Here is a 12,777-nt window from a genome sequence, read left to right as displayed (position 1 = left end):
GTCTCTTGTCTTCCTTTTTCTATCACCATACATTTCAGATAAATAAAATAAGTCTTTAAAATAAAAATTAAATAATTTACTTGACAAAATGTGAGAGGTTATGTGTGTTATATGAATACAGAGAGCAAGAAGGAAAGGGAGAAACAGAGTGCACAGACAGGGGGAGAGAAAGAAGGTGGAGGACAGAGACCAAGTGTGAGCCAGAGAGAAGAGTCAGATTGTAAGAAGTAGAAGGAGGGGGCTGGTACTGTGGCGTAATGGGTAGTGCCACTTGCAGTGCCAGCATCCCATATGGGCATTGGTTCAGGTCCTGGCTGCTCCATTTCTGATCTAGCTCTCTGCAATGGCCTGGGAAAGCAGTAGAAAACGGCCTAAGTCCTTGGGTCTCTGCACCTGCGTGGGAGACCTAGAAGAAGCTCCTGGCTCCTGGCCGTTGCAGCCATTTGATGAGTGAACCAGTGGATGGAAGACCTCTCTTTCTCTCTCTGTCTAACTCTTTCAAAAAAAAAAAAAACAGAAACAGAAGAAGGTTGAGTTTGGAGAAAGAGTGAGCTTAAGTCACTAGCTGTGCTGTCCCAGTGCACAGCCATTAAACACACATGAAACATGGTTAGTGTGTCTGATACATGCTCTAAGTGTAAATTACACACTAGATTGCAAAGACTTAATACAAAAAAAGAACACAGGGGCTGGCGTTGTAGTGTAGCAGTTTAAGCCATCACCTGTGATGCTGACATCCTACTATATGGGTTCAAGTCCAGGTTGCTCCACTTCTGATCCAGCTTCCTGCTAGTGTGCCTGGGAAAGCAGCAGAAGATGGCCCAAGTCCTTGGGCTCACCCTGTACCTACCAGGGAGACCCAGAATAGAAGAAGCTCCTGGTGCCTGGCTTTGGTCTGGCCCAGCCCTGGTTGTTACAGCCATCTGGAGAGTGAACCAGTGGATGGAAGCACGTGCGCTCTCTCTCTCTCTCTCTAACTCTGCCTTTCAAATAAAATAAATCTTAAAAAAAAAAAAACAACCCTGCAAGGACTATTAAAAAATAATATAAATTATCTCAGTAGTTTTTAATATTAAGTATTAAAATGATAATATTTTAGATTAAATAAAAGAAATATTGCCAAAGTTAATTTAACTTCTTTATCTAGGTTTTTCATGTGGCCATTCTACATGTATAATTACATACATGACATGCATTACATTTTTATTGGTTACTACTGCAAGAGACAGTGCACACAAATGAGACAAAATGTCAAGAATATAAAAATAGAGGGCAGTGTTGTGGTGTAGTGGGTTAAGGTGCACCTGTGACAGAAGACTCCCATGTGTGCACCAGTTCAAGATGTGACTGTTCCACTTCCGATTCAGCTCCCCGCTAATGACCTAGGCAAAGCAGTGGATGATGGCCCAAGCAGTTGGGCCCTGCCACTCATGTGGGAGTGTTTCCTGTAACAGCAGGATGGAGTTCCAGGCTCCTGGCTTCAGCCTGGCCCAGCCCTGGCAGTTGTGGCCATTTGGGGTGAACCAGTAATTTGAAGCTCACTCTCTCCCCTTTGCCCCTTTAAACTCTGTCTTTCAAATAAATAAATCTAAAAAAAAAATCAAAAACAGAATTTAAGATATGGTCTCCTTATCTACTTCAAGTTTAAGACAGGGAGGACAGGATAGAAGAGACATTTTATATTTGACAAAACCAGGACTGCTCAATATAACTGGGGAGACCCCGGTCTGAGATGAACCAATCTACATCATTTTTTTTAAAAGATTTATTTATTTGAAAGGCAGAGTTACACAGAGAGAAGGAGAGAGAAAGAAAGAGAGAGGTCTTTCATCCTCTGGTTCACTCCCCAATTGGCCACAAAAGTAGGAGCTATGCCGCTCTGAAGGCAAGAGCCAGGAGCTTTCCAGGTCTCTCAAGCAGGTGCAGGGGCCCAAGGACTTGGGGCATCTTCTGCTGTTTTCCCAGGCCGTAGCAGAGAGCTGGATCAGAAGTGGAGCAGCCTGGACCTGAACGGGCGCCCATATGGGATGCCGGCACTACAGGCAGCGGCTTTACCCACTACGCCACAGCGCCAGCCCCCAATCCACATCATTATTCCAGATTAGGAATTAACATATGCTGAGATAGCCACTACAAGGAAGTCCAACCACTGCACTGACTCACCCCTCTGGAAAGAAGGCATTGATGATCCGATCCCCCAGTGGGTTGATGGCAAGTTCTGGAATCCTCTGGAAATCTTCCCGGCTGCCAAGACAATCACCTTGGGTTAGAGAGCACTGGTCCTCAGCACGAACTCCTTCAGCCAGAAACATGCACACCTTAGCAAGAATATTACCTCCAGGGATTCACTTCTATGGTAAATTATACCAAGTAACTGCAACGAATAGCACTTTAAAGCTGCCAAGTGTTTCCTGTACCAGCAGGGGTGGCAGCAGCCACGTTCCAGTGAATTCAGCACATAGGTTGTCAATAAATCAACTAACAGACAAGTTCTAAGCCGTTTCTTAGTAAATGATTCCTTGAACATTACCATTTTGTACTTATTAAGTTTCGAGAAGGAACAGCCGATTAAAGTATCTACCACCACAGAATTTGAATGTGGGGGGTGAAATCTGGTTAAGATATAAAGCACCTATGAAATGCAAGGAACTCTTAGGCAATATTTACATCAAAGAAAAGAATATGACAACCATTGATTTCCATACTTCTAGCTATTTCTCCCTTCTCTTCTAGAAGCAGCAGCTAGAGAATCACTAAGCCTTAGGGCACGGCAAGAGCAGCCACATTCATACAGCTTGGAAATTCTGCTACAGTGAATTCTGCTAATTACCATTCTTTGTGTACCCACTGTGTGCTACTGTTTACACACATTATCTCATTTCTTCAGGTCAGTATTTGAGAGCTGAGGAAACTGACAGTCAGTGAGATAAAGTAATTTGCCCAGTGCCACAAAACTACTAAGTGGCAGAACTGTGATTTAAACCTATCTATAAGTCAAAAATACGTGCTCTTTTTCTAACAAACACATTTTTTCCCATGTTAAACTTTTGAAAAGACTGCTCTTCCAAAAACTGTTCCTAAGTATTCTTTTTAAAAGTTCTCTGGTTGTTGGCCGGCGTCGCAGCTCACTAGGCTAATCCTCCACCTGCGGCGCCAGCACACCGGGTTCTAGTCCCCGTCGGGCGCCGGATTCTGTCCCGGTTGCCCCTTTTGCAGGCCAGCTCTCTGCTGTGGCCCGGGAAGGCAGTAGAGGATGGCCCAAGTGCTTAGGCCCTGCACCCCATGGGAGACCAGGAGAAGCACCTGGCTCCTGGCTTCGGATCAGCACGGTGCGCCGGCCGTGGCGGCCTTTGGAGGGTGAACCAACGGCAAAAGGAAGACCTTTCTCTCTCTGTCTCTCTCTCACTGTCCACTCTGCCTGTCAAAAAAAAAAAAAAAGTTCTGTGCCAAGAATATACAGCTGTCTATACCAAATCTGCATCACACTCTACAGAACTATTGTTATATATTAATGTTAGCCATCGCAAAACACACCGAACACCGGAGTAAGGGGAAGGGTTTATTGGGGAACACCCTAGAGACTGGAGTGAAGGGGTGGCAAAGGGAAAAGAGAGAGAATATAAGAAACAGAGAGGAGAGGAACTAAGAGAGGAGAGAGCAGAGAGGAGAGAGATGAGAGGGGCCAAGAGAGGCCAAGAGAGTGCAGGAGAGAAGGGCCAAGAGAGCACATGTGCAGGAACAGGCCCTTTTAAAACTTTGCCTGAGGGCGGGCAGGGAAGCAGGAGCAGTGAATCCCATTAAGATGGGGGTGGAGCCTGGCTCAGGTAGCTGGGCCATGCAGCCACCTGGCTAGAACTGTGCCAGTTTCCTAACAACTACCAGTATTATGAAGACAGGGGACTGACTGTTCCAGAGCAAAGGAGACTAAAGAAACAGGAGACTACACACATGATCCTTGATTAGGAAAAGGTTGTTATAAACGACATTATTGGGTAAAAGGTGAAAATGGAATATGGACCATATAGAATATGGAGTATTACATAATAGTACTGTATCAAAATGCCAAATAACCAAAACCATGAACTTGAGTAAATCAGATTCCTGCCTTGAAGATGTTTGCTATCAGAAGATGTTAAACACATTCCTCTATGTCTTTGTACTGAATGCTAATGAAGACAGAAGATCACCAAGTGCTCCTGTTTTACCCAGGAGCCTTCACACTTTGTTCCTCTTGTGGTTTAACATTTACCTGGTGCTTCATTAATTCCATGAGATCATCTCCACCACATCTGGGAACAGGGAGAAACTGACCTCGTGGACTAAGCACAAAGCTCTGGAACAGTCACTCCAGATTCCAATCTTCCTTGATCATTTAGGGAAATAATCTGTGTATCAGTGAATGAACCAGAAGAAGATATTCACAGGAAAACTGATTGCTTAAGATGATAAAGAGAATTACTGAGGTCCTGATTCTTTAATTCAACTAAAATGTACTAAGCTTTCCTTACATCATAATTTGTCCTAATACAAAGCCCACATTATCACCAAAATGTAGCCCCTCTTATTTGACAAAGGTTGGTCCCTTTCAAATGAAGATAAAGACTGATTTAAATTGCATGGCCATCTTCTTGACTTTAGAGTCTAACAAGCCCAAGTGACATTAGCAGAGAAAATGCAGTCTAAACCCAGGCTCTAGTATCAAGTGATGGATGCACAACCTAGTCTGAACTCCTCAGGTTCAATAAGGCGATCTCCGACCAGGACCTTAAATTCTATCCTTTGATACTATGTAACTCTAGTCTTAGTATCTTAGATTAAGTATAAAATGTGGTTTCAGAGAGCAGATCAAGAGGAGTACTGCTGGAAGTATGAAAATTAAAATGAAAGATTATAAAGAGAGTTTGTTGTCACACAATATACCAGTAATTGTACAGAATGTGTAGAATGGAGATCACCTGGGCAGTTCATTTAGAACTTAGCTTTGCAAATTGGTCCACTAGCACAAACCTAATAGAGAAAAAGAAATACTCCAAAGTGTAAGATTCATTTGAACTGTAGATTTGTGTGTACTCTTTGAAAAACATATCAACATTTTATTCTTTTTTTCTTAAGAGATTTATTTATTTGAAAGGCAGAGTTACAGAGAAGCGGAGAGAGAGAGAGAGATCTTCTATCTGCTGGTTCACTCCCCAAATGGCAGCAATGGCCAGAGCTGGACTGATCCTAAGCCAGGAGCCAGGAGCTTCTTCCAGGTCTCCCACATGGGTGTAGGGGCCCAAGGACTTGGGCCATCACAGAGAACTGGATCAGAAGTGCAGCAGCCAAGACTTGAACTAGCACACAAATGGGATGCCAGCACTGCAGGTGGTGACTTTCCCGCTATGCCACAGTGCTGGCCCCACCATTATATTCTGCCTCATATTACACGTAGTAAAATCTTGCTTGAAGATTTTTTTAAAGATTTATTTATTTATTTAAGAAGCAGAGTCACAGACAGAGAGAAGAAAAGACAGAGAAGTGTTCCATCTGCTGGTTCACTCCCCAGATGGCCAAAATGGCTGGAGCTGTGCTGAACCAAAGCCAGGAGCCAGGAACTTCTTCTGGGTCTCCCATGTGGGCGCAGGGACCCAAGGACTTGGGCCATCTTCTACTGCTTTCACAGACCATAGTAGAGAGCTGGATCGGAAGTGGAGCAGCCAGGACTCAAATCATCACCCATATGAGACACTGGCACCGTAGGCAGCTTCTTTACCCATTATGCAACAGTGCCAGACCCGAAGATTTTTTGAAAAGGAAAAAAATACACTAACTTCTAAAAACACACTATTTTTTAAAATTATTTTAAAATTTTTCATTTTATTTGAAAGGCAAAGAGAGAAAGAGATCTTATAACATATTTAACACTTTTTCCATCATCTACAGACCACTTGTACTCTTTTGGTTGAGGGCAGAGGGCTCATGAGCATTGACCTCCTGCCATTCTCTAAAACTCCCTGAAAGAGCAAAAATCTATGGATAGGAATCTATCTACCATCTGATCAGGGTAGAAGGCATAGTCTAGTAGACAAAGGAGTACAACCAATTCAGAAAGTAGGCATGGATGTATTGACAAGTAAGTTGGAACAGAAATCTGCAAGAGCTGACAGCCATTCTGCCTTGCAGAATCTCAGAGGCACCACACATGGAGGTGCCAGGGAAGGGGAGCAGTCGCCAGAGTAATTACTCAAAGGCTGTTGTGAAGAATGCATCTTTTTTTGAGTACCCACTTCAGCTGCCCAATTCTGCCCATGCCCATTCTAAGAATACAAAATCATTTGTCCCAAGCATAAAAATAAAGAACTGCAATGGGGAAAACAAGAACAAAAAACCTGAGATATCTACCTGGGAAGATAGTGCGAAAGATTATTCCCTAGGAGCATTAGTAAGAACTACTGAGCACAGGGCCAGCGCTGTGGTATAGTGGATTAAGCCTTTGTGGGGCCAGCATCCAATATGGGTACCAGTTCAAGTCCTGGCTGCTCTACTTCCAATCCAGCTCTCTGCTGGTGGCCTGGGAAAGTAGTGGAAGACGGCCCAAAGGCTTGGGCCCCTGCATCCACGTGGGAGACCCAGAAGAAGCTCCTGGTTCGTGACTTTGTATCTGCCTAGCTCCAGCTGTTGTGGGAATGAACCAGCAGATGAAGACCTGTCTCTCCCTCTCTCTGTAACTCTCCCTCTCAGATAAATAAATATTAAAAAAAAAAAAAAAAAAAAAGAAGAAGAAGAAGAAGAAGAAGAAAACCAGTAGGCACAAATAAGGACCAATAAACAGCTGGTAAGTTTCTGCATTTGTAAAATGCAGTATCTTGTATATTAAAAATAGGAGATTGGGCGGCCAGCATTGTGGTCCAGTAGGTTAAGCTGCTGCCTGTGATGTCAAAATCATATACAGCACCAGTTCAAGTCCTCCACTTTGGATCCAGCTCCCTGCTACTGTGCCTGGGAAAGAAGTGAAAAGGGCACAATTGTTTGGGTCCCTGCCACCCTAAAGAGGAAGACCTGGAAGAAGCTCCTGGCTACAGCCCAGTCCAGTCCCAGCCATTGTGGCCATTTGATGAATTTACCAGAGGAAAGAAGATCTCTAAGTCTCTCTCTTTATATAATTCTGCCTTTCAAATAAATAAATCTTTAAAAAAAAAAAAAAAAAAGGAGCCTGCAGCCAGCATTGTGGCACAGTGGGTTAAGCTGCCACCTATGACACTGGCATCCCACAGGGGCACCAGTTTGAATCACAGCAGCTCCACTTCCAATCCAGCTCTCTGTTAATGCACCAGGGAAAACACCAGAAGATGGTCCAAGTACATAGTACCTTACCCCCACACAGGAGACCTAGGTGAAATTTCTGGCTTCTGGCTTTGGCCTGGTCAAAACCTGGGCATTCTGTTGATTTGTAGAGTGAGTCAGCAAACAGATCTATCTCTCCTTCTTTCTAACTGTACCTTTCAAATAAATAAATCTTCAAACAAAAACAATAGGAGATAGAGGACTTAAAAAAAATCTTTTATATAAATAAAAAAATTGTTAAAGACCCTATTTACTTATTTGAGAGGTATAGCTACATGGAGGGAGAAACAGAGAGGTCTTCCATACACTCGTTCATCCCACAGATGGTGACATTTCAGAGTATCAAGAAGAGGTATTTGAAGCTTTTAGAGGAGGAAAAGAGGTTATGTACAGCAAGAATGAAGACTGGATTGGCATCACACTTCTCCTCACACAAAGCCAATGCTTGCCCAGGACATTCAATCTACTGTCCTCTGCACCTCAAAGCATTCAGTGTTGGAGCAGATGAACGGCTACTGTCCAGAATACAATCTCCTAAAATTTTAAGTTTTAAAGTGACATGTAACAACACAACCAACTACCAACTGCCATCAAAAACTAACTTTTAAAGGTTTAACTGGTCTATGCTATCCTTATGGTCACCTAAACCTGTATAATTTAATAACCAGGAATATTTTATTCATGGCATTGTTAGAGAAAATATACTACTGGAAAAAGACATAAAATCAAATTTTCTCAACACAAAGGATATTTCTAAAGCTAACATTTAGGGGCCAGTGATGTGGCATAGCAGGTAAAGCTGTGGCATGTAGTTCGGGCATCCCATATGGCTGCCGGTTCAAGTTCCAGCTGCTGCACCACTTTGATCCAGCCCCTTGCTAATGTGCCTGGGAAAGCAGCAGCAGAGGGCCCAAGTTCCTGGGCCCTTGCACCCATGTGGGAAATCCAGAGGAAGCTTCTGGCTCCTGGCATTGGCCTGGCACAGCCCTGGCCATTGTGGCCATTTGATGGATGAACCAACAGATGGAAGATCTGTCTCTCTTTTTCTCTGTAACTCTACCTTTCAAATAAATGAATAATAATAACAAAAAAACAGCTAACATGTATTGAAGTATAACATAAAGAAAGGGGCACAAGTCAAAAGCATTCGGCATGATTTTCACAAAGTAAAGTTTGTAACCAGACCCCAGATTAAGAAAGTATTGATTACCAATACCCGGAAGCTTCTCTCATGGCTCTATTTGTCCCCTCCTCAAAGAGTAATCATTATCCTGACTTGGACCAACACAGTATATATGGACAATACATAATGTATTTAAACCAAAAAAGCCATCTTTGTGTGCACATGTTTGACCTGACCTACAAAGGATCACCTCTGGACCTCTTACAGGACTCAGCTACTTTTTTGTTTAAGATTTATTTATTTATTTGAGAGGCAGAATTACAGGGAAAGGGAGAGACAATAGCTTACAATGGCTGGAGCTTCTTCAGCGTCTACCACGTGGGTGAAGAGGCCCAAGCACTTGGGCTATTACCAGTGCTTTCCAGACCATTAGCAGGGAGCTGGATAGGAAGCGGAGCAGCTGGGACTTGAGCAGGTGCCCATATGGGATGCCCGTGCCACAGACAGAGGCCTAACCAAATATGCCAGAGTGCCAGCCCCAGTAAGTCTTTAAAAAAAAAAAATGTGCTGGGAATGGGCACACGAGACAGCAATTAAGAAGCTGCTTGGAGGGTTGGCGTTGTGACGCAGGGGTTAAGCGGCTGCCTCTGACACTGGCATCCCATATGAGTCCCAGCTGCTCCGCTTCCAATCCAGCTCCCTGTTTATGTGACTGGGAAAGCAGCAGAAGGTGGCTCAAGGACTTGGACTCCTGCCAGCCACATGGTGGTAGATCCATATAGAGTTCCAGGCACCTGGCTTCAGCCTGGCCCAGCCCTGGCTGCTGTAGTCATCTGGGGAGTGAGCCAGTGGATGGAAGAGATCTTTCTCTCTCCCTCTTTCATTCTGTAACTCTGATTTTCAAATAAATAACCTTTTTTTAAAAAAATCTTTTAAAAATATTTTTTAAAAAAACTGCTTTGGATACTTGTATTCTAAGTCCCAGCTCCACTCCTAATTCCAGCTTCCTGCTAATGTGTACCTTGGGATGAAACAGGTGATGGTTCAAGTAGTTGGGTCCCTGATACCCAAATGGAAAACTTATACCGAATTCCGGGCAGCTGGCTTCTGCCTGGACCAGCCCTGGCTTTTGCAAGCATTTGGAGAATGAACTGGCAGAAGAGAACTGTGTCTCTGCCTTCCAAATAAATAAAAATAAATTTAAAAAAATGTGGTAGAACAGCATGTTCAGCCTTGTTTAACAAGATTTCACAAATTTTAATTAACTTTAACAAGACAAGGAGCCGGCAGCACTGTGGCATGGCAGGTAAAGTCACCGCCTGTAGTGCCAGAATACCATATGGGTGCTGGTGTGAGTCCAGGCTGCTCCACTTCCAATCCAGCTCTCTGCTATGGCCTGGGATGGCCCAAACCCTTGGGCCCCTGCACCTGCGTGGGAGACCCAGAAGAAGCTCCTGGCTCCAGATCGGCCCAGCTCCAGCCGTTGCAGACATTTGGGGAGTGAACCAGTGGGCGGAAGACTTTTCTGCCTCTGCCTCTCTGTAACTCTGCCTTTGAAATAAATAAATCTTTAAAAAAAAAAAAAAAAAAAAAAAAAAGACAATACCTATTGATAGACCAAGAAATTATTGTTCTATATAACATCCGTTGGGGTAAATCTCTGAGAGCGCTTTGAAGACACTCCATTCTAACAGAGGACTTCAGACTCTGTTTCGTGTTCCCATTGGGAGGGATCACTACAAAAGAACACAGAATGCCAAGGACGGTACACTACAGCCTCTCTGCAGAATCTGGCTGCAGGCCACAGACATGGAACACTTTGGAAGAAGAAAGTAAACAGTGCAGAAGGAAAACACTCTTTTAACAACCACGCAACTGCTGCCTTAAGAAGGTGGGAAAAAAAATAGGTGGAGCTTGTTCTAGATTAAAAAAAAAAAAAAAAAGATAAGAACTGCATGAGCCCCTCAGGGGCTCTGGAAAGGGCAAGATGAGTCTTGAGGGGCTAACACTGTAGCATCCTGGGTTAAACGCTGCCTGCAGTGCGGGCGTCCCATATTGGCACCGGTTCAAGTCCTGGCTGCTCTGCTTCACAATCAGCTCCCACTAATGTACCTGGGAAAGCAGCAGAAGATAAGCCCAAGTGCTTGGGCCCCTGCACCCAGGTGGGAAACCCAGATGAAACTAACAGGAATGAACCAGTGGATGAAGGACTTCTCTCTCTGCCTCTGCCTTTCAAATAAATAAGTAAATCTAAAAAAAAAAAAAAGTTGTGAGCTGAGTTTGGTAATCATGGCCAGAGAGAGCCGAAGGCCGAGGCTGGAGCCAGGAGCTTCATCTGGGTCTCCCAATGTGGGCGGCAGGGGCCCCAAACACTTGGGCCATCTTCTATTGGTTTATCCAGGCCATTAGCAGGGAGCTGAATCAGAAGTGGAGCAGCTAGGACGCGAAGCAATACTCATATGGGAATCCGGCAGTGCAGGGTGGCTTACCTACTCCACAACACTGGCCCTCAAATCATCTTTACTTAGTGGTTAAATATGAATTTAGGAGGAAGATTTAAACCCAAAATCAAATGAATTATTAAAGTATTGGAGCTGAAGAAGAAAACAGAAATTTTTAAAAGATTTATTTATTTGAGAGGAAAGAATTACAGACAGAGAGAAAGGGAGAGACAGAGAGAAGTCTCCATCCCCTGGGTCACTCCACAATGGCTACAACAGCCAGAGCTGGTCTGATCTGAAGCCAGGAGCCAGGAGCTTCATCCAGGTCTCCCACATGGGTACAGGAGCTCAAGCACTTGGGTCATCTTCCACTGCTTTCCCAGGTCATTAGCAGAGAGTTAGATCAGAAGTAGAACAGCTGGGAATTGAACCAGCACCTCATGCGAAGGCTTAACCTACTATGCCACATCACCAGCCCCCAAAAATAGATATTTTAGGGTGGGTATTTAGTGCATTTAAGTCCCTTTTTGGACTATCCTATATTGGAGTGCCAGTTTCAAGTCCTGGCTTCTCTGCTCCTGATCCAGCTTCCTGCTAATAAGATCCTGGAGACAGCAGTGATAGTTCAAGTACTTGGGTCCCCACCATTCTTAAGAACCAGCTAAAACTCTGGACTCTAGGCTCTGGCCTGGCCTAGTCCTGGATATTACAGACATTTGGGGGAGTGAACCTCTACCTCTCTCTGTAATTCTGTCTTTCAAATAAATAAAAAATAAATCTTTAAAATAAATAAATCCTTAAAAAAAAGTGCAGATTTCTAGTCTGATTATTTTTCAATTATAAATTCACAGTTTTAATTTCTTCAACCCATGATGCTAGGATAACTAGATACCCACATACAGAAACTAAGCTGGACTCTTACGCCATTCCATACACAAAAAATAACTGAAAGGGCTGGCCTCATAGCATAGTGGGAAAAGCTACTATCTGCGATGCTCGCATCCCGTATAGGTGCCAGTTCATGTCCTTGGTTGGTCCACTTCCAATCCAGCTCCCTGCTAATGTACCTGGGAAAGCAGTGGAAGACGGCCCAAATGTTTGGGCTTCTACCACCCACACAGGATACCCAGATTAAACTCTTGGCACCTGGTTTCAGCCCAGCCCACCCCTGGCCATTGCAGCCATTTAGAGAGTGAACCAGCAGATGAAAGATCTGCTTCCTTCCTTCTCTCTCAGTAACTCTTCCAAAATAAATAAACTTTTTGAAAATACTCAAAATGAATCAAAGTCCTAAATCTAAGAGCCAAAAACTATAAAATTCTTAGAAGAAAACAGTATTCAGGACCTTTGATAGGCAATGTTTTCTTAGATAAGACACCAAAAGCATAAGAGCTGAAGACAAAATCTTTTTTTTTTTTTTTTGACAGGCAGAGTGGACAGTGAGAGAGAGAGAGACAGAGAGAAAGGTCTTCCTTTGCCGTTGGTTCACCCTCCAATGGCCGCCGCGGCTGGCGCGCTGCGGCCGGCGCACCGCGCTGATCCAATGGCAGGAGCCAGGAGCCAGGTGCTTTTCCTGGTCTCCCATGGGGTGCAGGGCCCAAGCACCTGGGCCATCCTCCACTGCACTCCCTGGCCACAGCAGAGAGCTGGCCTGGAAGAGGGGCAACCGGGACAGAATCCGGTGCCCCGACCGGGACTAGAACCCGGTGTGCCGGCGCCGCAAGGCGGAGGATTAGCCTAGTGAGCCGTGGCGCCGGTCCTGAAGACAAAATCTTAAAAATTGGACTTCATCAACATGAAAAATTTTTTCAAAGAATACTATGAAAAGAGTTAAGAGACCATCCACAGAATGGGAGAAAATATTTGCAAATCAGTTATGTGATACAGGAT

The 12,777-nt window shown here is 44.2% G+C and overlaps 1 protein-coding gene across 2 annotated transcripts in view; it reads right to left on the bottom strand.

Annotated features, from left to right (window-relative positions):
* The window catches only part of CHP1 (calcineurin like EF-hand protein 1), a 58,209-nt gene that overhangs the window by 29,422 nt on the left and 16,010 nt on the right, over nucleotides 1-12,777 (bottom strand). For both annotated transcript variants that reach the window (XM_089310110.1, XM_051822078.3), the window contains one exon: nucleotides 2,164-2,244. Coding sequence is in view for 1 of the 2 variants with exons in the window: in XM_051822078.3 (XP_051678038.1) it covers nucleotides 2,164-2,244 (81 nt within the window). In the remaining variant the exon portion in view is untranslated. The remainder of the gene's footprint in view (nucleotides 1-2,163; nucleotides 2,245-12,777) is intronic.

This window comes from Oryctolagus cuniculus, chromosome 12 (genome assembly GCF_051225735.1).
Source record: "Oryctolagus cuniculus isolate XC-2025 breed Fujian yellow rabbit chromosome 12, ASM5122573v1, whole genome shotgun sequence".
In the NCBI taxonomy this organism is placed as follows: domain Eukaryota; kingdom Metazoa; phylum Chordata; class Mammalia; order Lagomorpha; family Leporidae; genus Oryctolagus; species Oryctolagus cuniculus.
The sequence above is the reverse complement of the archived record's forward strand: the minus strand, read 5'-3'. Positions and strand labels throughout refer to the sequence as shown.